This window comes from Struthio camelus, chromosome 28 (assembly GCF_040807025.1).
Source record: "Struthio camelus isolate bStrCam1 chromosome 28, bStrCam1.hap1, whole genome shotgun sequence".
In the NCBI taxonomy this organism is placed as follows: domain Eukaryota; kingdom Metazoa; phylum Chordata; class Aves; order Struthioniformes; family Struthionidae; genus Struthio; species Struthio camelus.
The window spans coordinates 1,127,523-1,155,485 of NC_090969.1; the positions used below are offsets into that span (position 1 = coordinate 1,127,523).

General features: G+C 53.8%; 2 protein-coding genes across 6 annotated transcripts; both read right to left on the reverse strand.

The window, feature by feature from the left end:
• Nucleotides 1-139: 139 nt before the first annotated feature.
• On the reverse strand, nt 140-3,137 carry TAMALIN (trafficking regulator and scaffold protein tamalin). Its single transcript, XM_068921547.1, has 8 exons — nt 3,003-3,137; nt 2,295-2,344; nt 1,792-1,846; nt 1,444-1,546; nt 1,237-1,330; nt 1,080-1,146; nt 893-959; nt 140-788 (listed from the first exon to the last, which is right to left on the reverse strand). Exons 1-8 carry the CDS (start codon nt 3,135-3,137, stop codon nt 448-450), a joined length of 912 nt encoding a protein of 303 aa, XP_068777648.1. The 3' UTR covers nt 140-447.
• Nucleotides 3,138-5,944: 2,807 nt separating this feature from the next.
• On the reverse strand, nt 5,945-25,998 carry ACVR1B (activin A receptor type 1B). 5 transcript variants are annotated; one of them, XM_068921149.1, is made up of 9 exons: nt 25,911-25,998; nt 15,297-15,536; nt 13,730-13,978; nt 12,289-12,519; nt 11,719-11,886; nt 10,985-11,141; nt 10,448-10,572; nt 9,743-9,873; nt 5,945-9,270 (listed from the first exon to the last, which is right to left on the reverse strand). In XM_068921149.1, the coding sequence occupies exons 2-9, from the start codon at nt 15,469-15,471 to the stop codon at nt 9,145-9,147; spliced, it is 1,362 nt and encodes a 453-aa protein (XP_068777250.1). In that variant the 5' UTR covers nt 15,472-15,536; nt 25,911-25,998; the 3' UTR covers nt 5,945-9,144. The 5 variants fall into 5 exon arrangements, with proteins under 5 accessions (XP_068777250.1, XP_068777247.1, XP_068777252.1 ...); XM_068921146.1 differs by lacking the exon at nt 25,911-25,998 and adding an exon at nt 24,576-24,642; XM_068921151.1 differs by lacking the exon at nt 25,911-25,998 and adding an exon at nt 24,321-24,336.
• Between the last annotated feature and the right edge of the window lie 1,965 nt (nt 25,999-27,963).

A 27,963-nucleotide genomic window follows, 5' to 3' on the forward strand; every position in this document is an offset into this window, starting at 1 on the left:
AGGGAGCCCAGAGCCCCTGCCGGGGGGGCCGAGGCCCTACTCCAGCCCCCTGCCCCAGGGAAGGACCTGGTGCCACCAGGGCCAGCCCGCCCCCATGTCCCTTCCCTGCCACCCCGGATGAGTCGCAGCCACAAGCGGGTGCAAAAAGTCTCTGTATTAGGGCGAAGGGGGGGGGGAGCGCCGGACCCCCGCAGCCGGGCAGCGCTGCTGGCGCGGGAGGAAGGGGGAGTTTTCCTGAGATAAAACAGCGGCTTTTCCAGGGGGGAAAAAAGAAAAGTCCGCGGCCGGGCCGAGCAGCGGTCCCACCGCCCGGCGCGATCGCCCCGACGCGGGCCGAGCCGGCAGCCGTCCCCGGTTGGGGGGGGACGAGGGTGCACCCCGAGCCCCGGCAGCAGGGCTCAGCAGCCCTTGCAATAAATAAATAAATAGGCCGGGCGGCCGGGCGCCCTAGAGCTGGCTCTCCTCCTCCTCCAGCGAGCGGTTCAGTCCCGGGATGAACTTGAGCAGGCGCCGGCGGAAGCTGCTGCGTTTGCCCTTGCGGGGGGGCAGGGGGGCGGCCGCGCCGTCCCCGGGGGTCCCGCGCAGGCTGGCGCTGCGGGCCAAGGCCGGCCCGGCCCCGGCATCGCCGTCGCCCTCCGGCGTGTCGAAGACGCACGTCTGGTAGAGCGAGTCGTCGCTGCCGGCGCTGAGCCGGGGCGAGCCGCCGCCGCCGGGCAGCCCCGCGCCCCGCAGGCACCAGCGCAGCGCCTCCAGCGTGGCGTAGATGCTGGGGTCCTTGGCCACCACGCCTGGCCGAGGTCGGGGGGGGGGACACACACACAGGCGTCAGGGGGCTGCTGGTGGCCCCCCCTCGGCTGCCACCCGCTCCCCCCCCCCGGCGCCCCCCACTCACCGCGCACCAGCCGCTGCTCCTGCACCATCAGCGAGCGGTACTCGCCCCACTTCTCGTAGAGGGTTTGCTGCGAGCGGGAGAGGATGCTGCGGAGGGGACCCCGTGCATTGGGGACGGGGCGGCGGGGGGGGGGGAACCCTGCATCCCACCCCCCCCACCCCCGGTATCCCCCCCGCTCCCGCCTCACCTTCAGGTATTGCAGCCGGGCTTCCAGCTCGGCCCGCCGCACCGCGGTCCCGTAGAGCGTGTCGAGCCTGCGGGGCAGAGCCCGTGAGCGTGGGCTGGCGGCGGGACGGGGACGGGGACAGGACAGGTGTCCCCCCCCCCCCCCAAAACCATCTCACCTGAGCAGGTCGCCGGAGCCCTTGATGATGTCCACGATCTCCCGGTGCCGGACGCCCTCCACGTTCAGCCCGTTCACCCCCGTGATGGTGTCACCTGCCCCAGCGAGCGGCCGCCGCCGGCAGGGACGAGGCTCAGCTCCCGCGGACCAGTGGCCCCGGACGCCTGGGTCCCCCCCCTGCTCCCCCGGGACGGACGGACGCGCTCACCGGCTTGGAGCCCCGCGGCGGCGGCCGGGCTGCCGTCGTGCACCCGGCACACGAAGGTGAACATCTCCACGCTGTTCTTCTCCTGGTGGTGCAGCCCGTAGGTCTGAAAGGAGCAGCCGGGTGAGGGGCGCCGGGTGGTCCCCCCCCCTCCCCAAATTGCACCCCGCGGCACCAGACGGCCGCAGCCCCCGACCGGGGCGCGCGGCGGCCGCGAGGCTTCGGGAACCACGCAGCTTCGCCGGCGTTAAAAATAAACCCTGGCTCGGAGGCGCTTTTAAAAACACCCTCGGTGCAGAAGCGAGGTGCCGGGCGGGGGGCACGGGCGAGGACCCCCGGCGCCCCGCTGACCTGGATCTCGAAGCCGAACGCCTCCTCCGCCTTCTTCTCCAGCGTCACCACCCTCCTGCGGGTGGGAAAGCGGCGTTAGGGACACGCCGGAGACGTTTCCGGGGGGGGGGCAGCCCCCTCATCCGCCCCTCCAAGACTTGTGGTGCTTTTCTAATGAAAACCCGCTTTGAGGTTTGGGGTCCCCCCCCCCCCACTGCGCTGCTGCTGGCCCCGAGCCCGGCGGCAGCCCCCGGCCCCGGGGGGGGGGGGGGGATTCGTCCCTGCAACCTGCCCCGGTGCGCGTTCACCCGCGTCCCCGCGGGGGTCCCGGGCCGCTACAGCGAATCGCCCCTGCTCTCCCCAGCTTTGGGTTAAAGCACAAAACAAAGTTCACGCAGAGACTTTCGGGGCGGCTCTGCTCCCCCGCGGCCCCGGCTCTTGGGAGCCGCAGACGGGAAGCGTCGGCGGCCGGGGGCTGCGGCCGGCCAGAGCCCAAAGCGTCGGCCAAGGGCAGCGGTACCCACCTGCGCTCCTGCGGGGACTCCCCGGGCGACCTCCGCCTGCACCCGGCGCCCTGCGGCGGACCAGAGGCGTTAGCGGGCGACTCCGTCCCGCAGCACGTCCTCCCCCTCGCCGGGGGACCGGCCCCGACGGGGTGTCCCGCAGCCAACCCCCCCCCCGCCATGCGACCCCGCCAGCCGTCCCCGCCGGGTATAAGGAGGCTCTTATCCGCAATCACAGCGGCCCTCGCCTCTGCCTCGCGCTCGCCCCACGCTTTGACGTCAGGCCGCGGCCGGTGCCCTGCGACAGAGGGGCCCTGTTTTTAAGCACAAAGCCTTTTTTTGTTGTTTTTTGTGTGTGCGTGTGTGGTTTTTTTTTTTTTAAATGCAAAACTCACCCCCCCCGCCTTGGCCCAAACAACCCCCCCTTATCGCGGCGCGGCGCCGGCAGCGCGGAGCAGGACGGCGGCGACCCGACGGCACCGGGCGGGATTGGGGACGGAGGGGGGGGGGGGGGGTGCCGCCGCGCCCGGCCGAGAACGGCCGCATTCATCGCACCGATGAGCGGGTTTCCCACCCACCTCCGCCAAGCCCTGCGCGCGGAGCCCCGTCGTGGGGGGGGGACACGCGGCGGCTCCGGTCCCAAAAGCCCCGGAGGCCGCAGGAAGGAAGGAGCCGCGGCGGCGGCAGCGACGCGCCCGGTGCGCCCCGACGGGACCCCCCGCCACCCACCTTGCGCACGCGGGGCAGGGTGCCGCCGGCCGCCGCCAGCGCCCGGTAGACGTCGGGGGGAGGCACCGGGCCCGGGGGGGCCGCCGCCGCCGCCTCCTCCTCGGGCAGGAGCCGCCGCCGCCGCCGCAGGGTCATGGCCGGGCGCGGGGCCGTCGGCGCGCCGCTATAAGGGCCCCGGGGGCGGGCGCGGGGGGGCGGTGCTAGGCAAGGCCACGCCCCCACACCGGTCGGGACCACGCCCACTCCCCCAGCGCAAACCACGCCCCGTTTCACTCGGATGAGCCCCCGCCCACTTCGACGGCTCGGCCCCGCCTCTCGGGCTAGCCCCGCCCCCGTCCAGCTGCCGGGGGGAGCACAGGGGCATCGGGGGGGGGCTGAGGAGGATCGGGGGGGATCGGGGGGGACTATGGGACATTGGGGGAGCGGGGGGGTGTCGGGGCATCGGGGGGCATCGGGGGAGCAGGGGGGCATCGGGGGAGCAGGGGGTATGGGGGGAGCGGGGGGGTGTTGGGGCATTGGGGGGCATTGGGGGAGCAGAGGGGCATCGGGGGGCATGGGTAGAACTGTGGGGCATGGGGGGAGCGGGGGGCATCGAGGCTTCAGGGGGCATGGGGGGAGCAGGGGGGCATCGGGGCCATGGAGGGACAATGGGGCATTGGGGAAGCGGAGGGGTCGGGGCATCGGGGTAGCAGGGGGGCATCAGGGGGCATGGGGGGAGCAGGGGGCATTGAGGCATCGGGGGGCATCGGGGGCCATGGGGGGACTATGGGGCATCGGGGAGCAGGGGGTGCAGGGGGCGTCGGGGCACCTGGGGCATCACACCGTGGGGCCGCAGGGCGTTGGGGGGCACGGGGAGGGGGGGAGAGCCGGCGGCCCGGCAGCCGCCCCCCCCGAACCGGCCCGGAGCCCGAGCGTCCCCCCGGCGCCGCCTGGGTTTAGTTTTCAGCAGGGAGCAAAGCCGGTGACTCGCGAGCGGCCCCGGAGCCGGGAGCTGCGGGCGGCCGGCGAAGCCGCCGGGTTTCACCTGCCGCGTCGGCCCCCGAAGCATCATCGGCCCCCGAAGCGTCGTCGGCCGGCGCCGCGCAGCAGCTCGTCCCGCGACGAGTGGCCGAGCTGGAAGGACAACCCCAAACCCCCCCCCCCGAGCATCCTCCGGCCGCTGCTTTCTCAGGCCGCTTTCCTGCGGGGGCTTTGGGGGGGAAATTGCGCCGGGTCTCGCCGCAGGCGAAGGGCACCCGGGGGGGCGTTTAGGACTTCGCTCGAGGCAGAGCCTCGGCCCTGGGTCCCGCCGGGGCAGGGAAGGGATTTTAACCGTCGGCTGCAAAGCCCGACGCGCGTTCGGGACGGAGAGGTACAGGGAAGGGCGCCTTGGAGAAGGCGACGGGGCTGTTTCGGCTGGAGGTCCGTTTGCTTTTTTGCACAGGGCAGAAGCAGCCCGTTTCTGCAAAGCCTGCAGCCGACAAAGCCTCGCTCCAGGACACAGCAGCTGGAATTCAGGGGTTTGCCCAGCTGTTTATTTAAAATTTGCCAAAAAAAAAAAAATCCTGACTGCGTTACACCCAAACCACCCGCCCACAGCCTGTCCGGGGGTTACCAGGAGACAAGTTCGCTCCCAGAGCTGAACTTGTCTGGTTCGAAAGCGCTTAGGGACGGGCAGGCAGGACTCGGGGCGTCGAGCCACCTCCCTTTATCAAGGAAAACAGCAAGAAGAGCCCCATCTTGTTCCAGAAATCTGGCACCCAAGACTTCAGCCCCGTCCCAAGAGATCCCAGACCCCGGCTGTCCCCTCCGACTGCCCCTCTTCCAGGTGGCCACATGGAAAAGGAGGCAAACTTTGCCTTAAAAAAAAGAAAAAAAAAAAAGAAAAAGCCCCCCCCCCACTCACCCGTCTCCTCGTTTTACAGCATGGGGGTCTGGTTTCGCCCTGAGCGGCACGCTGAGCCCCCGGGAGCGCGGTGGGGAAGTGCAAACACAGCTAAAGGCAGATGGCAGCTGCCCCTCGCCAGCAGCCGGCTAATTCCATTAGTCTGAGCCCACGGGGTAGCCCAGGCCCCAGCTCGGGCACAGCGGATTTTCCCCTTTATCCCTCCACAACATGCTCGCTCACGCACAGGAGGCTCTAATTAGGGAGAATTAGCCCAGGCAGTTGGAGCAGCACCGGCTACCCTCCGAGCAAATAGGATTTCGTAGGGATGCTCAGCAGTTCAGACTAAAATTCCTCCTCCTTTGAAAGCGCTGGTTTGCGCAGAGCTGGCAGCCCGAGGGGGTTGTTCTGGAGAACCTCCTGCAGGACACCCTCCTGCTTCCAATTACCGTCGCCGGAGAGGGAGCGCTTTTGAGCGTAGCTTTTTATCCCTGTGCACCGAGCTTTAAACTGTGCCCTGCCACATGGTGGGCTCGCCTGTGCCGGAGCAAAGGTGTCTCGGGAAGACACAGCAGACCCACGGAAGCTGCATCCCCACCGAGAAGGGGAATGTTTAAAGCAATGAAGGTTTGCTGGGCGAGAGCCCTGGGCAGATTATTTTAGTTGCAGCCTGCTCACGACCAAACAAGCTCCCCAAACACGTCTCTAGGCTTTGTAAGACTATAACCTCCACCGGGGACAGAAGTCTGAGCTTTACCTCAGCGTCACCAGTCAAGACAGAGGGATGGAGCTGACCCGAAACGGCTCCGGTCCCTTCTGGTGACAAACAACAGATGCTTCAGATATACTAAAGCACTGCCAGCTCTAACCTAAAGATCCTGGATTCAGTCACCCCCAGCGTTGCACTCCCGCCAGGGGAGACCCCTCCGCCAAGCCTGCTCCGAGGAAGCAGAGCGCCGCTCAGGTCTTGCCCTGCGACGCCTGGTTGGGCTCCCCGCGCCAGCCCGCTGCTCGGGTCCTACCCCTCCGCGGCGCGCTCATCCCCCGCAGCCAACAGGAAAGACTTCGACACCTTCCGTGAATAAAACAAACTTTTAATAATGTACAGCAGAAATTGACAGCCTTGTTTTATATTAAACAAAAGATTTCCTATATTACATCGTATTTACATTTGCATACTGAAGAGGTAAAGTGTCTAAGTGGCTATTTTACAGTCCATTTCTAATAAAATGTACAAAACCAAACAAATAAAAGGGGCAGATAAGTACCAAGAGATCTGTTCTGAAGCCAGCGTACCACTGATGAGCCCTGTGCCACAGGCGAGAAGCACAAGGTCTGTATCTCTGCCTCTCCCCAGCAATCTTCTCCCAAAGAGCTGAAGCCTCCTGCTCCCCGATTTGAACTGATGTGGCATCGGTCGCGTCCTGAACTGCCTGTAGTGTTGCATCCTGTGACAGCTGCTGCAGCCACCTCTGAGCTGGGCAGCGATTCCTATGTTTGCTACCGGTCAGCTAAGTAACCGCTGCACCTCACTGGCACACGTTTGCATGAAAAGTGCTGTATAAATGCTACATAGTTAGCGTTCCCATCTCGGATCCTACTCTGTTTTGACCGTACTGCGATGGCATCTGTCTCTACAAACAAGGCTTGTTTGACGGTCCTCCTTAGAGGGGACGCTCTGCCGTCCTGCCCTCGCCCCTTCCAACCCCATCCGGTCCGATACTGCTCCGCTGTCTGCTGTTTGGTATAGCATTGAGGCAGGTGCATGTGTGGCTACAGTAGGAGGAGCGGGCGAGTGAATCAGTGCAAGTTACATAGCTGATTTTAGTGTCCTCAAGAAGCAGCCTGCACAGTTAACAGGAACAGGAGACTCGCGCTTGGAAACAAGAATCCGTAACGCTCGCGGAAGAGCACGCGGCAGACGTACCTACCAGCGTGATGGGCTTTCCTATGGCAGTTTATTTCACAGTCGCTAGGACTTCCTCCCCAACCTCTTGGGAAGGGCCATCGCAAGGGTCCTGTTACAGCAGCTGAAGAGTCTTTTGGGTATCTGTGAAGTGCCCACCACCCAAGGTTCCTAAATGCAGAAGGGTTTGGTAAAGGAATATACGGTACTGGAGATGCATGGTAACCTCTGGCTGAGAAACAAGTCAGAACAAATCGGAAAGGGAAGGGAAGCTGTACATTCACAAAGCGTATACTCCACACAGCTCCATGAATCAGTCTGAAGTCTGTAGACCCTCCCAAGACAGCTTTGCACTGCCTGACAGTTAAAAATCCACGGGAGAATGCAAAAATGGCTCCAAACATGATGCAAAAAACACTTCGCACTTGACACAGATAAAAATCACAGACAAGAGAGGGGGTCTGGGAGAAGGCAGACACACAGACAGATATACAGACAGCAAGAACAGAGTGTTTAAAAAGAGGAAAAGAAAAGAAGAAGAAGAAGAAAAAAAAACTTAACCCCGATGGCCGGAGCAGAGATTAAACCTCACCTTACAGAGCAGGCTCAAGGTTTGAGTAGAAACAGTTCCAGTGTAAATCGAGCTGTGTGCATTTGGTTTTTTTTCCTTTTTTGCAGTGATTTCTTTACAAACAAAGAGGTTGAGAGGTAATAATTATAGATTGTTTTTCTTCTCTTATAAAGAATTAACAATATTAAAAAAAGTTAAAATCCAGACCCTCCCATAAAATAAAAAAAATAATCAAAACCACTCCAGTTAAAAGTTATGGCTTCAGTTATATACCATAGATACTGACCTAACCAACAAACAACTGATACTTCCAAGAATGCCTTCAGTGTTGCAATCAGCGCTACAGATTCAGTCCTCAGCTACTTCCATTTTTGCTAAGCCCAGCTGTAGACAACCGTCAAATCAACTCTACTTCACCCTGATTGGTTATTTAACTAAAATAAAATTCATGCAGTTCCCCCCACCCCACAAGTTATACACAGCCACTTCCAGATTATGAGATATTTATATATGTATATCAAAAAGATGGACATTTGTTTCCAAGCCCACACTCCACTGTCAGAGCCTGTGAAGTGCTGAGTGTCCCCAGGAGGTACAGAGCACAACCAGCTCGCAGACACCCAGCTCCTTGCAGCTCGGACCCTAAGTAGTCTGCCTCAAGTTGTGGGTCGCTCCAAAATCAGATTCCTGCAAGAATAATACCCCGTGGTATTATCACTGCATTTCCCCGTGGCCTGGTCTCCTTCCAGCCAGGCACGGTGCCTGCTCTCACTGATGTGCATCTCCGCTCTGTGGCATTTCCCCCCAACCCCCCACCCACCCCAGGTCTCTTTTCTCTTTTCATAAACCCCAGGGGCTCAAGACAAAAGCCTGGATTCCAGGAGTGAAGTCGGTTCCTCATTTGTTTTGTTTTGTTTTTCTTTAAAAAGGGGAGGGGGTGGCAGTGAGGCAACCTGACGGGAAGCTCCTGCAGCCGGCACACGGACAGCAAGGCACCCATAGGAGAGCTAAGGATCTGGTCTTAAGCAGCCTGTCCAAGCTAGACAATGCTCACTACTGAACAAGGAGGGCACCAGCACGCACAGCTCAAAAAAAGGACACTCTAGATTTGCACATGCACAGAAAGCACGAACAGAGAGGAGCGACCCTACAGGCAGACACTGTACGTCTACGGAAGGAGATGAACAGGCACAGGGGACACGCGCATCTCGCGCATGCATACACCATTGCGCACACTGACAGCCAGTTGGATTTCTTTTGTCTTAGGATTCTTCAAGCTTAAGAAAAAGGAGGGAAATGGTTTCATGAAGCTGATAAACTGTCCAGGCTCAGCCTCTCAGAAGGGAGCACCATTTGTTTGTCAATGCTTTTTCCTGCATTAATGTGCCAGTCCCTGGAAAATCCTCAGAGTACGGCAAGAAAACCTTCCCTTTCCCTTCCCACTCCCAGCACCTAGCACCCAGGCCACAAACACCTGCCAACGGGTGCACCATACACACTGAACTTTACAGGGATTTCCACTAAAGAAACAAAAGTTACGATCATGGCTGAGACCCCTCAAGGCGAGTCCCTCTCAAGTCTTCGTGCTGTCAGGAGGTGGTCATAAAAGGTTTCTGATTGTTTCATACCCAAGTAGGGAAGAGAGCAATTCAATAGGCTTCCTCATCCCACCTAGCAGCCTGTAGGTCACGCTGTCTGGTTGGTAGCAGTAGATTGGGTAGAAACACGAGGTAGGCCTCCATCACACGTCTACTCTAGCATGGCAGCTTTTGTGCAGTTTCCTCATGCTGGGGCTCAGGGGCTAGATTTTCACATCTTCCTGGACACTGAGCTGTGAGAGGGTTTTCTTAATGCGGAGGGCTGTGAGTCGAGCCGCTCCGTTGGCGTACCAGCACTCTCGCATCATCTTACCCATCACCCGCAGCGCCTAGGCAAGAAACACAACGACAGATGTCAGCCCTCTCCTCTTGGAGCTGAGCTAGCGTTTACAGAGCCGATCCAGGGATCAAAGGTGAATGCAGTATCTGGGACAGCACCGGCAGACTTGCATTATAATTTGCATCTTCAGCTGTTTCAGTAAACAGGTACCAGCCCTGCCTGCAGAATTTGGGTAAGCTCCCAGGTACCTCGACAGAAGGCCACTGCAATTTAGAAGGACGCCCTTTCAAGGGACACGTGGCAGTTATTTGGGAGCGCCTAGTTTCTTTCTCTACTGGTGGGGGAATAGGGCTTCCTGCAATTCTCTCCCCCAAATCCAAGTCTGCCCGCAAAGCTGCTGCCTGGCCCAAGTGGATGCTGATATAACCCTGCACACTTCCCAAAACCGGAAGTCGGCTCACAGGACGCACTCTTTACCTGCCTTACCGAGCAGGGGATGTGAAGATCAAAGCAGATCTTACCTCATAGCTTTGCCACCAGTTTGGGATATTGGGCCTCAACTTCTGATCACATACAACTTTCCGCATCTCCTCAATAGAAGGATCAGAGGGTACAAGGTCATAGTATGGAAGCTGATATTCCTCATGGATACCTAAGAGACAGAAAAGGGAAAGGCAATTCCTCGAGAATGGATCACCACCAGAACACTCACTGAAGGCAGAGCGATACTGGTTTGGACTGCATGACTCACTGCTGACACGCGTCCACACTTTGCAGTTGTTTAGAACACAAGTGAAGAATTCAGGGAAATAAAAAGCAGCTGCCCAAACTGGAGCAAAGTCAGTGTGCTGCAATCAACACCTCCCGTCACAGAGGAAGGGTCACGACTGAACAGAAGGTGGCAGGGCTGTCACACCTACGATGGTGCTGTGTGTCTACCTGCCTGCAGCTGCATGGGCCGGGACACTGATCCAATACCAAACCGGGGGAAAAGAAAGTTACCTACCAAATCAGCACCGCCACTTCCTTAAAGTCTCTCCAAAGGAGCATTAGCTACCAATCAGAGCATTTACCCCCACTTCCCCGCATGGGCCAGACTTATCAGTCTGGAGTCACTTCTCTGCTAACTCTCTGTTCCAGGGTCCCCTCAAACCTTGCGAGCGACACAGACGACCAAGGTTGGGAAACCCAGACACCATGAGCACAGGCACATGATGGGATATTACCTCCTGCATTGCACCTTCGAGCAATCTCCCAGTAGACCAAGCCCAAGGCATAGATATCCGCACATTTAAATGAATCAAAATGCTTCATGTTAATGGTTTCATCCAAGACTTCAGGGGCCATGTATCTGCAGAACAAAAAAGGAACATCATATTATTTTCCAGAGAATCCCCTCAAAAACAACAAATGGAAGTTTTCCTACATAGCTCTTCCTGGCAAACAAAACTTGGTACTGTCCTGCATTAATCAGAACAGAACTGGGCCCAACGGTCTAATAGAGTGAACAAAATAACTCAAAAACCAGTAAGTTGGGAAGAGGCAAAAGCGCCCAGAAGTACATCAAGCTCCTGACAGTAAGCCCCCAAAGGGCTTTCTCAAACCCTGAGATGATGGTACTTGTGCCCCTTCTACATAAACTCAAGGCACGATTCTGACATTCTGCGTGACACCGGAAACGCTCAAGACAAAATGTCACCAGTGCTCTTGCTAGTCACACGCCGATGCCTTCAAACCCTGACCAAGAACGCAGTTCTCCCTACCGTTTGGTTCCAACCCTTTGATTTGGAGCAATATCAATTGTATCGGTAACAGAATCGTGCCGGACAGCCAGACCAAGGTCAGCGATGGCACACGTGCCATTCTTCTTCACCAAAATGTTCTTGGATTTCAAGTCTCTATGAGCAATCCCAGGCTTTCCTAATAGAGCAAAATAAAAAGCAGCAGGGGTCAAGGTACGGTGAAACCCGTTAGTCTCATTAGTGCAGAAGCAGTCACAGATTTCATGGTGTTAGTTAAACCCTCAGTCTTGCAACATATTTTGGATACACTTTAGCACTGAAGAAAAGAGCGAGTGCTGACAGCCTGTGGTATGCAAAGTCCCCATTTATGCTTCCAAGGTACTGCTGATGCAGTAGCATCCAGAGGCCTCAAGAGGGACATATGACTCCACCATGCCAGGCATCAAACACGTTGATGGGGATGTAAAGCGTTTATAATGCTGGTGCTGCCTGCACCAACGTCCCATCCAAGCAGCGCCAGCTTTAGGAGTCGGATGAGAAACGCTGACGCAACTCCTGGGAGCTAGACCAAGATTAACCCACTTCACAGACAGCCAACAAAGCAATCGGCCAATTTTTCATCAATACTGACCCAGCCCAGACGAATCTGGGCTGACACAGCCAACGTTTTCTGTGCAGCACATTAGTCCTCCTCACTAATTCTGCTTTACTCTCCCCACAAGAATTCACAGCATCTTTTCTAACTTTGCTCTTACCCTGAGTACCCACAATCTCCATGTGTAGATGGGCCAATCCGCTAGCAGCAGACAGGGCAAGCTTAATCATCCCCTCAATAGTCACTGTGTATCGATTAAGGTAGTCAAAGAGGGAACCATGCTCGTGGTAATCAGAGACAAGCCACAGCTGGGTCCACGTTCCATTATCTGCAGCAAGAAAGAGACTGAGTTCAGATGGGTACAGCTCAGGCAGGGACAGCACAGAAAGCCACTGGGTATTTTGCATGCTATCTTTCTGGCACAAACAGAGAAAAGCTGCTGGGTAAGACTGCAGGTCAACAGCCACCCAGAGGCAAATAAGGAAAAGAACTTTAAAAGAAAACATGACTTAGCAAGGTATGGCTAAGGTACCATCGTACTTTTCAATAACAGCAGTAGTTTTACCAGGTCTCAAAAAGAAACATTCAAACACGTAACTAATATTTGAAAAGCACGCTGAGAGTTTTCTTTCACCATTTCACTGTAAATCCAAGTAAAGAAATGCAGCTCCCAAGAGCAGGCCACACATTAGTGAAGAATCTCTGCTCTCATGACTGAGACACGTTTTACCTTTGTTATCCGCAGCAATAAATCCCAGGATGTTCTCGTGTCGCAGCATAACAGTTTGATATATCTCTGCTTCCCTAAACCAAGAGCGCTCCTCACGCGAAGAGAAGATTTTTACAGCTACGTCGCCTCCACGCCACCTGCCGCGCCACACTTCCCCAAAGCGGCCTTTACCAATGATCTCCTGAAGGACGATAGTTCGAGCTACGGTCCGCTGGACAAAGAGCGGCAAACCTATGAGCAAGAAATCGAAGAACTGAACGCCTGTCACAGCAAAAGAAACTACTGAAAATCCAGAGTTTGAAGTAGAGCGTCATCAACTCTAAAACGTTCTACATTTGACAACATTCAGCAGCCTAAACGAGACCCAAAATAGCAAATGGCTGTAGCTCCTGCTTCTGTGTAGGATGTGCCATTTGGCTGTTTGGGCAGCATCTGCATATCACTTTGAAGTAGCTTGCAAACCACTAGTGATTAGGTATACAACAGTTGGGGAACTTCTGCTCTGTGGAAGATCAAAGAAACTTTAGCCTGAATATGCAAGGAGTGGAACTTGCTGAAGACAGACTGTGCTAAGAGACAGTAAAACCCTGGAACTTTTCTTGAAAGAAAGGAGTCCTAACATAGTTGCTACCTCTTCCATGACTTAGGGCTCGCATGCTGCTAGTCTGTGCAGAAAAGATCCCATAACGCTTTATATGGGAGATGCAGCACTAAAGGTTTATTCCCTGGTTGAATGTCAGGTTGTTATATTCTCTGCCCCACAGTTTTCATCTGCTACAGAGTTTGTTTTTCAACTAGCTGCTTTTGTAGTTCAAAGCCATGGATAAAACAACAAATTCCGTATCCACCCCAAGGATGACTTCTTGTAAGTAACGATGCACAGCATTCACTTCCACAGCACTTAAAAACTGAAGATCCAAGGACTCGTTGAGGTGAAATAGGCTCTGCAAATGCAATATTTGCACACTATAAAATTTTCAACTGCTGACAAACTCTCCCATTTTCCTCCTAGCTTTGATGCAGGCGACATCCTTTGAAAGCCAACAACCTGCAGGTTAGCGGTTGAAGTCTGTTTCTAACCCAAATCCAGTTCCGGGACCAAATTTGAAATAAGCTCACAAAGCTGCATCTCTCTCTTGCGCACAAGTAGGACAGCTACACAAAACTGTATTTACACACCAGCAGTTAGGGAAGGGTCAAACCATTGCTCTTCTGTAGTCTAAGCACTACAAATACCTAAACACTGACTTCTGAGTCATGGCTATAGGGTCTACTGCATGACTGGATTTAAAATACACCCTCCACACTACCCGGACTGAACAGGCCGACTGGGCAACGGCCTCCATCAGCGCATAGAAACGGTCACAGCGAGGAGCCCAGAACAGACTACTCCATTACGGTCACAGGTCATCATTTGTTATTTCCAGTCCTCTCTTAATACCTGAGCCAGAGCCAGAGGTGGAGAGATCATAGACTAAATCTTGCAAGGTCTTATCCTTCGACAGGCACATTTCACAAGAGGGATCTTCCATGTCCAACCGCTGCCGATTGTGATAGACTCGTTGATGGTGATGAAAAACAAAGACTACTATGATCATGACAACAAACACAAGGAAGACAGGTCCAGCAATCACCGCCACTAGCTCCACAGGACCCCAGCTCGACTGGGGTTCGTTATCTTTCAGGTGTCCTGGGGGGGGGGGGGGAAGAGAAAAGAAAAAGAAAAAATACACTTTCAGAAATGCACGACTCCTTCACAAGTGGTTTTTAAGGACCTTCTTGTGTTTTATTTACCCTCTCAGAACCAAGACTCTTCCAGCTTGCTGTTCCAGGACAGTAGAAGGCACGTCAAATAACAGTGTTAACATGGGACTGATCAACTAATCATGCAGGCAAACTACAGTTAAAAACCCCAAAAGGAGATGGTGCTTCAACTGTCAGATTAGGGATTACAGCACCAGCTATTTACACCAGGATAACTGGGCTGACTTTGCTAGAACAGCCTGAATTTTACTTTCCACTTGAACTCCAAGTGGACGAACAAGCCAGCAATAAGCCAGCTTCAAGGAATCAGTTCTCCCTCTTTTTAAAGGAAGGTTTTGCCCTGTAACAAGCAGTGAAGAACGGTAACTGAAGACAATTATTTGTCTTTTTGAGAACAGGTAAGATCCCCCTACTGCCCCCAAGGAAAACGGGTCTAAGATCCACTAAATAACAGCCTAAAAATGGAGAGGGAAGAGGTATGAGGAAGTACTACATGACTTCTGCCTCAAGAATCAGAGGGAAGCCGAGTTTTCCCACACCCTCACTCAAAGGCAGGGCTGCTTCCTCTTCACACATTTAGAGTTCAGGCACCCCTCCACCCCCCCACGCTTTATTCTGAAGAGGCTGCTGCAATGCTCCCATACTCGCGGCTCATCGCTGAAAAGATCTGTTCAGTCCTAAAGGAAGGAAAGCAATTCTATCAGATAAAAGGCAGGCGACAGCACAGCTCAGCGCCACAAAAGGGATCCGAGCTGCGCCCAGAGAACACACACTGTTCTCGGGCCGCTGCGGGCACACAGCGTCGTGCTGCAGAAGCTCGTATCAACTGCAGATGAACGTACCGACAGCTGCTTTCAGGAATCTGCGAGGATATCAGCAGTGGGGCTGATGAGATGAGAGGAGCCTCTTTAGTACGGAGCTACTGAGGGCAGGTGAAACCAAACAAAAAGAACCAAAGCAAAACCCCACATTTTGGAAGCTTCTGCCCTAAAGTGTAACCACATCATTTGGTGACATTTTGTCTACCACAGGGGAGTTCAAGCAGCTTCACGTTTTATCTGCAGCGTTTAGTTACTATTTCTGCTTTACAAAACGAGGAAACAAACAGAGCGCTCCAGTTCACGCAGCAACCTAAGGAAAGGAGTGAAGTCAGGACCAAGAAGTCCTCCTTCTCAATCCCAAACAGGCAACTTCTCTCCTCCCCACGTCAAACAGATGAAAGCTTTATTTAGCTCTATACTCACCACTAGGAACCATCAAATCAATTTTGTTGCAAAAATCAGAGTAGCAGCAGTGAGTATTACGTAGGTCTTCTGAACTCAAACAATAGAAGGGTTTCCCAGCAGGAACCAACTTCGCCTCAGGAATGCAGGTCCGAACATGATGTTCAACACCATCCAGGTTAAAGACAGAGACCATGCATGCCCCATCCGTTTCACATGTGGAATTTGCTTGGTTGCAGTTGGAGCACAAACATGTCAAAGCTGCAGAAATCAAAACAAGACGACCTTAAAACCTACTGGAGATTAAACGCTCAAACAAGAAAACTTTGTCCTTTGAAATTCTCACTTCAGATGGGAAAGGTCATTTTCGGGGTCAAGAAGAACCAACTTTAATAGCAGGACAAGTAATATTCAGCAAGTATTTCGGAGGAAGCGAGAATTCACGGAAGCCAGTTGAAGCACAGCATACAACCCAGACGCCAAAGAGCCTTTCTAGAAAGGCGATTATCTAGACAGTCCTTTCTCCTGTCCTTGTTGCACCTACTAACTGAGATGACCAGAGTCATCTCTGCAAATTTAGCTAAGTCTTACCAAGATCCGTTCCCAATTCAAGCCAGGGTCAGAATTCAAGTCAGTTGGGGGGGGGGGGGGGAGGAGGAAATTACAGCAACTGATATACTTAATTGCACCCAAACTCCCCCATCCAGGATTTTTCAACTATGCCAAAGACAGCCGTCCATCATGGGTTAGTTGGGGTCCACCACCTCAACTCGCGTGAGGCAACAAGCGGCGGGCAGATGCCAAAACAAAACCAATCCAAACTGACTGTACAAGCCAAGCGTGCTTCACCCAACTAGATCAGCCACTTCTTTAGTAACTGCTATCCTGATTCGAGACACTACCTTGGGTCAAATACATTCCTGGCTTTTTGCCTGCTCTCCATGAAGACTATTTGGGTTAAGACTGAAGGAGAAGCAGGAGAAGCTCCAAGACAGATTCCCACATTTTCCAGCCTTCCAGCTGTCATTGTGCTTTTCTCAAGCTGCCTGAAAAAAAACTGCAAGCAAATCCCCAGGCATCGGCCATCCCTGGGAACAAAGGGCCATGCAACAATGTCAAGAAGAAGGGTGGGGCTTGTTTAGCAGCATGCAGTATTTTCTTCAGCTTTCATCAGATCTTTCAGTCTCCCCGGAGGGATTCAGAAACATGTACTCACCCGCTGCAGAAATGGTCTTTCAGGTAGAGAGTTTGAAGAAATGTTTAAAGAGATACAAACACCACTGTTAACTCTCCCCCGGCCAATAGCTAAATCCCCTAAGTCTGCTTATGCTCTCTCTGTCTGAAGACACGTACGAGGGAAGTCACAGTCGCTGTCAAGACATGCGTGTTGGTCGCCTTCCCGTGGGGCAATGGAAAAGCAGAGCCTTTGGTCAGGCCATCTCTGGCAACCAGCAGATTTAACACGCATCAGCATTCAAGAATATTCAAGGCACTGGAAGAACCTCTTTTTCCCCAATCCCGGGTCGGCACACGGTCCAAAGCGCAGAGGAGAGCTGGATGGCTGGGGGCACGTTACTGCCAACTTAATGGAAAACAAGCAGGTCCTGGTCAACCTCAGGGTACGCCTGAGAGGAAGACACCCATTATCCCTTATCTCCAGTGTCCTAGGTAAATCAGTTAGGTTAATTACATTACCACTCACTTAGCTCTCTCTGGACACTGTGCTCTTCATTTCCTAACTGTTGTGGCTGCCTAACAGCCCCAAGGTGCGCTACGGTATCAGACGCAGGTGGGTTTTCAACCAACAGATGTCAAGCTGTACAAGCTGTCAAATGAGACTTCTTCAGAAAGCATCGCAAGCAAACATAGCTTATTACTACATGCTTGGCACAGGCTGAAATCCACAGACTATTTCTAGGATAAATCTACTATTTCTATCCTTGGGATAGGAAAAGGACAGGGAAGACCCCAAGACTGAACTCTGTTGAGAAAGGTTGAGAGGGTCATACCTTTAGATAACATGGCTTTTAAAGGGAAGTTTTAAGATTAAAGAAAAGAGTTGCTAACGTTCAACTTAAACGGATCAGAATGTACCGCATATTTTCCAATGGTCAGTAGAGCATAGAAAGGGCAATTCTTCTGAAAGATACGCACACTTGGGGGAACAAAGGTTTGTTATAACAGAGCTGTTATGAAAACACCAGAAAGGAAAGAGCAGCCAGGGCACATTCCAACCTTCAAGTACAGTTAAAAGGAAATATTATTTTGAAGCATCTCCTTTAGTAGGACTTTATCAAAAACCTCAAAGTATGAATTAAACACATTTAAACCACACACCTTTCACCATGTATGCTCTTTTAAACTTGATTTAGACACAGTAAAACTGAACTCTGTTTTTATTCGTTTCATTTCTAGCTTCTCAAGTCCAAAAATTAGGCTATGGTAGCTGCACTTGCAGAAGCTCAGAAGTAAACAAAACACTTCAATGCTCTAATAAACGTGGTTTTGTAAACTTCTGACTTCCATATCTGGGCTGAAAGCAGGCATCCTTTCAAGCATGAAAGCAGATGCATTGGTTGTATCCACTTAGCTTCATTCACAGTGTGAAAAATGCGCTTAGCTGCAAGGTATGATGCTAGAATCCAGTGCATGGGGACCTACGGTAAAGAGATCCTCATCTGTTCTGCGTAGAAAGCAGAAGTTTCCCTCTACGGAGGGATATGCCCCACAGCGCGGCCTCATTTCACCTCGTGCTATTATTGGCTGTTTTACTCAGCTGACATGTTCTTCTTTTGAGTTTAAGGGGGGGAAAAAAAAAGTGCATTTAAAACAGTGATTCTCAGCTTTGCACCTCTCCTTGCCCCTAAGGTGGTAAGGGGAGCAGTGTAGGCAACGAAAATTAAGACTTCAGAACAGCACGCATGCATACCTTTGCTACACCTTTCATTAGAGACCCTCAAGCGCCCTTCTAGAGACTCCAGTTCATTATCTCTGGGTCGCAGGTAGGCAGTCCCAGTTTTGGGGCGACTACTGTCGGACCTCTGGATGGACCCTGAACTCCAGTTCTAACGTCCCTCACTCAGCCAGGGGACTACTCCTCTTCATCTTAATTACGAAAAGGTTCAGCATACTTTTTCCTAGAGGTGATAAAGTACCAAAGCAAATCGGCAAACTTGCCAGAGCAAGAACCATATTCCTCCGCAAACGTCGCCTACTGACGGCTACCAGACACGCGGCGAGAAAGGCCCCACGCGTGCAGGCGTCTGCTGCTCCCGCAGAGGAAAGGCCCATCTGCACAGGGCTCGCAGGGAACCAGGAACTGAAGAGCTTCCGGCAAAGAGGACGATTACAAGGCAACTCGTGCAGATCTAGCATTTCGAGTCTGATCAACCAGAAGGGAAAACTCTTCTCCCATCACTAACATCAGAAGCCAAGAAAAAGCGACTGTTCTTTCATCGTGGATGGCGTTCAAAAAAAAAAAAAACCCACCAGGTACATCGAACCCCACCTCGGGGCATCTCCCAGAGAGCGCTTCTGGGAACAGCTGGGAATGCTTGGGCAAATCAAAAGGAGACAGGACTGAATAAAAGAATTTTTCACACCAACAGCATTCTTTTTAATTCAGGAAGAAAAGCTCTTATTGACCAAAATATATAATCTACTTAATAAAAGAAACTGACTCGGCTGAAGAAAATAGGTTGGACAAAAGAAAACAAAAGAGCCGTTCACACAATTGGGGTGGTTAGTTCCACTCTTGTGAAAACGCCTGGGGACGAGTTTGCATGAAAGGTGCCGTGGAAGCTGGCCCTGGAGTCTGTTCTATCTGCTCCCCACGCTCTTTTTGACATTCTGCTCAAAGACAAACCCAACCCTTTAAAGAAGCTGTTTAAACAAGTCTAACATTGAGCTGCAGCTCCTCAGAAGGAAAGCTTTGTTCTTACTCAAGAGATAGATCAGATTTGTATTTATACCGAAGCAAGCCATCACTGCAGTTTAATCCAAGACAGAAGACAGGCAGTCATGACACTGATTGCAGGAGCAAGTGAGCAAGTCCAGTTCAGGTCCTCACCGCGCTTCCTAAAAACTAGAGCAGTCGATCAGCTCTGCAGACGGACTCTTCCTCCATTAAAACAACCCAAGGCTTGGGTAGTGGGACTGAGTGACCATCCCGATCCCGCAGAGGTGCTACTGCTCACCTCGAGATCCAGAGCAGCAATCACATCCCCGCCTTATGTATTCCCGCAGTCCATTTGGACTCAACAGGAGCTCAGGGGTATGGAGGTATTAATATTCTGTTCTTACTAATTACAGCAGAGAAGAAAATAAGATAAGGCCCTCTATTAAGAAATTCCCACATTAAAGGTAACATACTTATTAACTGAATCCACACAAACAGGTGGGGTTCTTGGATTAGAGCTCTAGACTCCAGTGAGACTGAAATATTAAGCTTTGACACTCAAAGAATAGAGAGGTTTTTTGCAGCAAATATTTGAGCTCATTTTGCACATATTTATTCTTGCACGCAAATGCATGTGTCAAGAGGTCTACGCAGCTAGGCAGGAGAAAGTTTCCTATCAAAATTTTATGTATTGGTGTTAATTGCCTTTTGGAATGTATTTTCCAGAAACTCCTGAAGATCTGCTAGGCAAGATAACGTCTTTTCAGGGTAAAATGCTACCTGATTGGGATGTATTAAGATAATTAACCTGAAGACTATCATTGGTAAAATTGCCAATAATCACCCACATGTTTACCAGATAAACAAACTGCTGTTCTTTTTCAGCGCTTTGAATCAAGCCTGGAAGAAAACAATTCCCCTGACTTTAGAGCCTTTATAAGAGTCTGGAACAGGAGCTACAATTTATTACGTCTCTGTACAGCACCTAACTTAATGAGAGCCAATCTGGTAGCAATGTTTTAATGCTGCTGCAGCATAACGTTAACAAGAGAAATGGAAAGCAATTGGGTTTGTACCTCTGCTGTTTCTTTAGATGCTATAATGAGGAGGGACATGTGTAAACATGCTTGGAAGAAACAAATACCTTTCAGTGTTTCACTATATGCTGTGCTGAAATAAAGAAAGAATAACCATTATCACTAAGTGCTTTGCCCTAGATAAATAAATGGAATAAAATCCATTCTCCTGTGGCAAGGGAGCAGAGGACTATTCCAATAAGCCCTTCATGCTACGCATTCAACCGCACGACCAGACCCCAAGAACAGCACTTCTGAAAAAACAGTCAGGGGTTCCTTTTCAAAAGGCAGGACTACAGACACTCAAAGCTATCTTTGAATAGAGCGGAATATAATGGAAAGTGAATCTCTGTCTTCATCCCGATTCTTCTGCTGCCTGGGGTCAAGGCTGTGTCCCGGAACCACTGGGATTCCCATATCCATACACCAGGATACGCTTCAGTCCAAAAGTGCCCTTCTTGCACAGCAGCACTCCAAGCCTCAGAGTCATCTCATCTATGCTCGCGGCCTCCAGGACCAAGCGCTAGGCCATTTCTGGACATTCAGACTGCCCCCGCACCATTAGAAAAGCAGCTGAAGGAACATGCACAAATTTGCTCTTCTTGTAGGGACAGCACCACCATCTCAAATACCTTTCCTACATCTTGCTGCCTTATCAAATTCTCCATCTACTTTCAGATCGCAACTACCCTTGCAGCACTTCCAAAAGTCTACTGACCCACTGCCGCTAAATAAAACATAAGAGTTAAAATTAACTGCAAAATGCTATAAAAAGCACTTTTGCATAAGTCACCCAGAAACTGAAAGTTATACCAGGATATTTAAAGCTAGAAACAAGAGGATCCCAACCTTTTCAAGCTGGCTGCGGTCCCCTGGGCACAGAGGGGGCCTGACATTAACACACCACAACTGACTAGAAAACACACTGAATGGAGGAGAGAGAGAGAGAGAGAGAAGAAAAAAACAAAAACCAAAAACAATAAAGCAGTAAGAATGTGATCTCTGCTTTAAAGTGAAGAGCTTTCCCTGCATCTACCTAACTGACACAAAAGAAGAGCTTCTAAATGAATTTTAAAGAAGTGAATTGACAGAAGTCTCATCCTTAATAGGTTAATTAAAAGAAGGCTTGACATTTCTGCTATTGTTGCTCTTCAACTCAGAAAATAGGGATGTGGCTCTGAACTCCCTCTCCAGGCTCTAGTTTGACACCCATTTTACGTTTTAACTTGTTAGGTAACCAGTTTAGGAGACACCCATGCCATACCAGTACTGGGGAGGAAAGTCCTACAAACCAAGAGCATAGCAAGGCAGATATATGGATCAATTATGGATGGTTTTCAAGGCTTAAAACAGATGCTCAACCATTCTCAGACAACTGGCACATGTCTTTTTAGGAGACTAAACCACTAACCTAAACAACTTCTGTTTAACGTGCAGTACCTAGAAGTCCACAGGTTATTTCTAAGAGGCCCACCAAAAGCAGCAACTGTTAGAAAAGCAAGCCTTCATCAAGGGGCTTCAATTTGCAGTGAAGTGTGCTCTTCCACTGGAAAAAATTATGAGTCCACAACCAAAAAAAAAAAAAAAAGGGAGGGCTGGAAAACCAGTGGTTTAAATAATGAAGACAAGAGAATGCTCCCACTCCTGTACAACTACTCACACACGATGATCTGACTTTAAAAGTTCAGTACTGGCGAATGCTTCATCCTTGTACTGCCATCACAGCTTTCTCCCTCGAGATGAGCAAACAGAGCAATTCTTTCTTGCTCTAGTCAGATAACTGCTCTCTGGATATGTGGAAGAGAACATATTTCCATTGGTCGACACCCAGTGAACTTTGTTTGCTGTTAAGAGAATTGACGTTTTATTTCACTCCTTTCGCAACAGTGATTTCCGGTGCATCTACGACTGGCAATGAAACTGCGTACCCAGGGGGAGGGAGGAAAAAAAAAAAAGAGTAAGAAAAAAAAAATCCTGAGCTGTCTGGCCAAGGAGTTGAAGGAGTTCAAGAATTCTTGTTGGACAGTGTTTTTAATTTCCAGTTAGAAAAGTCTTTCTTGGAAAGTTATAAAATATAAATTATAGACCATTCAGGATGCGTCTGATTTAACTGAGCAAATACATATTTTAAGTAGTGTTATACATATTTTAAGTAGTGTTAATAAGAAAATTTGCTGGCCCAAGATCGTTCCCTACAGTATTCTCCTGCGTTACTTCAAGCAAGCAAACAAAGCCTACCTACTACCACACGGTAAAGATCATTGCAGAGACATTAATTAATTATTCTTATTTTTTTTTAAAAGGAAGGAGTGTGTCGGGGGGTGTTTTCGAGTTTTTATTTACCGATGCACACAGAGGTTTACAGCTCCAAAGCACTGCAGGAATTAGGATGTTCTTACGACCTACACTGAAATAAGAAGCTGTTAGGATCTCTTGTAGAAGACACACGGGGCCCAACAGCAAGCTTCTGAAGGGCAGCCCTCCTCGCTAACCAGGCGCACCGAGTTTACATCATGGCTGCTTAAGCAGCAAACAATTCACAGGGTTAGCGCCTATATACCCTGCTATTTGCTCTTCCCACTCCACTCCCTCCTGCATATCTCCCTCTGGTGCTACCCAGAAAGAACCATCTCCACCAATGCCAGGACCTCCGACAGCTTCCTCAGCGCCCCTGAAACCAGGCGAAGCCGACACCTTGTACCGGACACCCCGAACAGAAGCAGCCTACAACACATACTTAACGGAAACAATAGCCAGCTATACAAAGCACAATATCAAAGGCACAGATAGTCAGCTCTGTTTCCAGGCGATAGGTGCAGGTAATTGTCCCTTTCCTGTTTATTGCTGTTATTTATAAACACCAGCTTTATATATAAAGCACAAAGTGAGAGTCTAAGACTAGACCTGCCATGAGTCTCGTTTGGTCCTGCTTTGCAATTTATCAGGGAAAAGCTGAAGCACGTACCTAAGGCGAGCACAGCCATTCTCCCATGAAGCGCATTGGTAGGAACAGCCGATGCAACAGAACTCCCAAATACACCCTGGTCTACTGCCCTCGTGGGCTTTAAAGCTGTTTTATGTAGCTAACAAGTCCAGATCTGCATACGCAAAGTTATTACATTCTAACAGTCAGTTGCTAATACATAACGCGAGCTGGGAGAGGATTGGGGCGGAGGAGAAGGTTTCTGCTCAGTTCCTGTTGGAACAGGTACCTACGTTACACAAGCAACTATCGCTACCCGATAGTCACAAAGATATCAATTTTGCAGCGAAGCCCTGGACGGGCCACTGCGATGAAATCCATCCTCTGCCCCCTGCCAACAGGGAGTCAGGGATGCATCCGAGACAGCGTCGTCCCCTCTCCTACTCCACCTCTGCATAAAAGGGCTGATATCTTTAAAATGGAGAAAGCGGTAAAATACTTTGCTCTTCCCCCATCCCTAAGAAGCTGCAGCAGTTGCACCCCGAGGTTTAAAAAAAAAAAAAAAAGAAAAAAAAAGATTGATTGCTACAAATGCCACAGAGCAAACAACCGAAACAGAGCTTTCCCTCACCTCCCTCCAAACAAATATTTACAGTTGCTACAATACAGAGGCACAGGGTTTTAGAAAGGGGAAGTGAGGGGGGGGGTGGGAAAGGGGGAAAAAAAAACAACACACACAAAAAAAACCCCAAACCCACCACCACCCAGATTGCAAGGTCAACGTGCATTAGCACGCAGGTGCGTTGCAACCTCCAGCGCGGGGCGGGCGGGGGGCCAGAGGCTAAGGCAGCCCCCCACCCCTCTGTCCGTCCTGCCGGGTCAGGAGCCTGCCCTTAAAAACCAAGAGGCCGCAGGGATTGCGGCCGTTTGCCCCAGACGCAGTCGCAGCCTGGTGGAACTTCCTACCCCCAGGCACCTCCGGCCGGTCCAGCCGGGGACGGGGACCCACCTCCACGCGCCTCCCCGAACCCCCCGCTCGCTCAAGGGGCGCGAGGCGTCCGCCCGAAACAACCGCCCCCGGACAAACGCGGTTTCCCCAGTTCTCTTCCACGCTGGGAAAAGCCCACGATTTTGAGCTTCCTTTGTACCTCCTGGAAACACGCTAAGAGACGCCCGGTTCTCTCCCCGGCGCAAAACGAGCCGGGCAAGCGCGCTGATGAAACACGAAATACCCTTCCGGGCCGCTCGGGACAGCGCTCCCCGCTGCGTTAGTGTGGGGGGGGGCCCCAAACCTCCGGCCCCCTTTCCAGCTCGCTCCTGCCCGCGTGGCCTTGGCCGCCGGCGGGATCCCCCACGGCAGCCCCCAAAAGCGGGGGTCTCCTCCAACCCCCCCCCAGCCATACCTGCCTCGGCACAGGCTCCCCCCACGCAGGGGGCCAGGGCGCAGCACCTCATGGGGCTCAGCCCCCCACCGTACACCTGGGGGGGGCTGCTAACCCACTGGATGCTCCTAGGAGACCCTCCCCCCTGTTTCCCCCAGGGACCCCCCCTGCTCTCTCTCCCCCCTCACAAAACCCCAAGCACCCTCCAGCCTGACCCCCCCCCAAACCTCCTTTCCTGACCCCCGAGAGCCCCCCCAGGCCTCCCCCCTGCCCCAGCCTCAGGGGGACCCGCCAGGCCCCAATCCCCCTTCCCCAGGGCCCCACTGAGACCCCCCCAGCTTCCCTCATCCATTCCCAGCTCTCTTCATCGACTCCCCCAGGGCCCCTCACAGCCCCCCCCCCCCCGGTTCTCCCCCTCCTCAGTGCCCTCATGGCCCCCCCGGCCCCTCCCAGCCCCCCTGGCACTTCCCTCCCGGCCCCCCCGGTCCCCCCCCCAGTCCCCTCACGGCCCCTCCAGTCCCCTCCTGGCCATCCTAGTTCCCCCCCCCGGTCTCCTCACGGCCCCCCCAATTCTCTCCTCACCCCCTACCTCCCTCATGGCCCCCCCGGTGCCTCCTCGGCCTCCCCGCACCCCCCCCGGTGCCCCTTCGGCCCCCACATGGCCCCCCCGGTGCCCCCTCGGGTCTCCCTTTCCCCCCCCGTCCCCTCACGGCCCCCCCGGAGCCCCCTCGGGTCTCCCCTTCCCCCCCCCGTCCCCTCACGACCCCCCTGGTGCCCCCCCCAGTGCCCCCGGTCCCCTCACGGCCCCCCCGGTGCCCCCTCGGGTCTCCCCTTCCCCCCCCGTCCCCTCACGACCCCCCTGGTGCCCCCCCCAGTGCCCCCCGTCCCCTCACGGCCCCCCCGGTCCCTCCTCGATTTTCCCCTTCCCCCCCATCCCCTCACAGCACCCCTTGGCCCCCCCCAGTGCCCCCGGTCCCCTCACGGCCCCCCCGGTCCCTCCTCGATTCTCCCCTTCCCCCCCCGTCCCCTCACGACCCCCCTGGTGCCCCCGGTCCCCTCACGGCCCCCCCGGTCCCTCCTCGATTCTCCCCTTCCCCCCCCGTCCCCTCACGACCCCCCTGGTGCCCCCGGTCCCCTCACGGCCCCCCCCGGTCCCTCCTCGATTCTCCCCTTCCCCCCCCCGGTGCCCTCACGACCCCTTGGCCCCCCCCCGGTCCCCTCACGGCCCCCCCCCGGTCCCCCTGGTGCCCCCCCCCGGCGCCCCCCCTCCCCCCCTCCGGCCCGGGCGGGGGCGGGGCGCCGCGCCGCCATGTTGCGCCCGGCGCGGGCCGAGCGGAGCCGGGCGGCCGCACTCACCGCGGGCCCCGCGGGGCGCCCCGGCCGCCAGCAGCAGCAGCAGCAGCGGCAGCGGCGGGGCGAGGAGGAGCGGGAGCGGCGGCGGCGGGCGGCGGGCGCGGGGCGGCGCCGGGGCGGCCATGGCGAGCGCCGCGGCCTCGCTGCCGAGCGGCCGCCGCCAGCCGCGGGGACGCCAGCGCCAGCCGCCGCGCCTTAAAGGGGAGGCGCCGCGCGCCTTAAAGGGCAGGGCCGCGCCGCGCGTGTTGGCCGACACGGAGCCGCCGGCGCCGGGGAGGAGGGGGGGAGCGCGCGCGTGGGTGGGGGGTGCACACGCGTGTGAGTGTGCGTGTGAGTGTGCGTGTGCGTGTGTGCGTGTGTGTGTGTGCACATGTGTACGCGCATGTGTGTGTGTGTGTGTGTATGTACATGTGTGTGTGCATATGTGTGCATGTGTGTGTATGTACATGTGTGTGTGCATATGTGTGCATGTGTGTGTGCATATGTGTGCATGTGTGTGTATGTACATGTGTGTGTGCATATGTGCGCATGTGTGTGTGCATATGTGCGCATGTGTGTGTATGGACGTGTGTGTGCATATGTGCGCATGTGTGTGCGCACATGTGTGCATGTGTGTGTATGTACATGTGTGTGTGCATATGTGCGCGTGTGTGTGCATATGTGCGCATGTGTGTGTATGGACGTGTGTGTGCATATGTGCGCATGTGTGTGCGCACATGTGTGCATGTGTGTGTATGTACATGTGTGTGTGCATATGTGCGCATGTGCATGGGCGTGTGCATATGTGCATGTGCATATGTGTGTGTGCGCATGTGCATGTGCGTGCGCATGTGTGCGTGTGTGCATGTGTGCGTGCATGTGTGTGTGCATGTGTGCGAATGTGTGTGCATATGTGTGCATGTGCGCATGTGTGTGGGGGTGCATGTGTGGGGGGTGCATGTGTGTGTGCATGTATAGGGGGGCACACGCATGCATATGGGTGGGTGTGCATATGTGTGTGTGTGCATGTGTGGGGGTGCGTGTGTGCCTGTGTAGGGAGGCACACGCATGCATATGGGTGTGCATGTGTGTGTATGTGTGGGGGTGCATGTGTGTGTGCATGCATGTGTGGGGGTGCATGTGTGGGGGTGTACACACATGCACGTGCATGTGTGTGCACGCGTGTGTGGGTGCATGTGTGGGTGTGCACACACGCATGCACGTGCATGTGTGTGTGTGTGTGTGTGCATGTGTGTGGTGGTGTGCACACACATGCGTGTGCTTGTGTGTGTGCAAACGTGTGTGGCTGCGCATGTGTGGGTGAGTATACCTGTGTGGGGGTGTGCACGTGTGCATATGCATGTATGTATGTGCATGTGTGTGGTTGTGCATGTGTGGGGGTGTGCACACGCATGTGCACGCGGGCTGTGTGTGTGTGCAGGGTGTGCGTGCTTCTGTGTATGTGTGCGTGCATGCAGCGTGCGAGCGTGTGAGTGTGCATGTACACGTGCATGTATGTGTGTGTGCATGCATGCGGGGTGCAAGCGTGCGTGCGTGAGTGTATGTGTGCAGGACGTGCATGCTTCAGTGTGTGTGCGTGCAAACATGCAGGGGGAGTGAGAGCATGTGTGAGTGTCCGCAGGGTGTGCGTGCGTACACAGGGCTGCCCGCACGTGCAGCGTGCGAATACGCGTGCGAGGGCTGCAGCGCGGCGGAGGGGGGGTGCAGGGGCCTGCATGCGCGTGCATGCAAAGTGCTCGCACGTGCGCGTGCATGGGCACGGCTGCGCACGCGAGGCGCGCTAGCGTGCGTGCAGGGCGGACGCGCGCGTGTGCGCGCCGGCGTGCGGGAGAAGCGGTCTGCCGCCCGTGGGCTCCCTCGCGCCGCCCGCCGCCTCTTACCCTTTCGCAACGTTACGGGAACGCGTGCAAAGCGCACAAGACGTTCCGGGAAAGGGCAGCGTCGCGCCCGGGTTCATCCGCCAGCAGGAAAAAAATAATAATAAAAAACCCAAAAAAAGTATTTCGACGAAATCTTCTGAGCGAGTTCCTCTTTCATCTTTCTGGGGGCGTTTTCG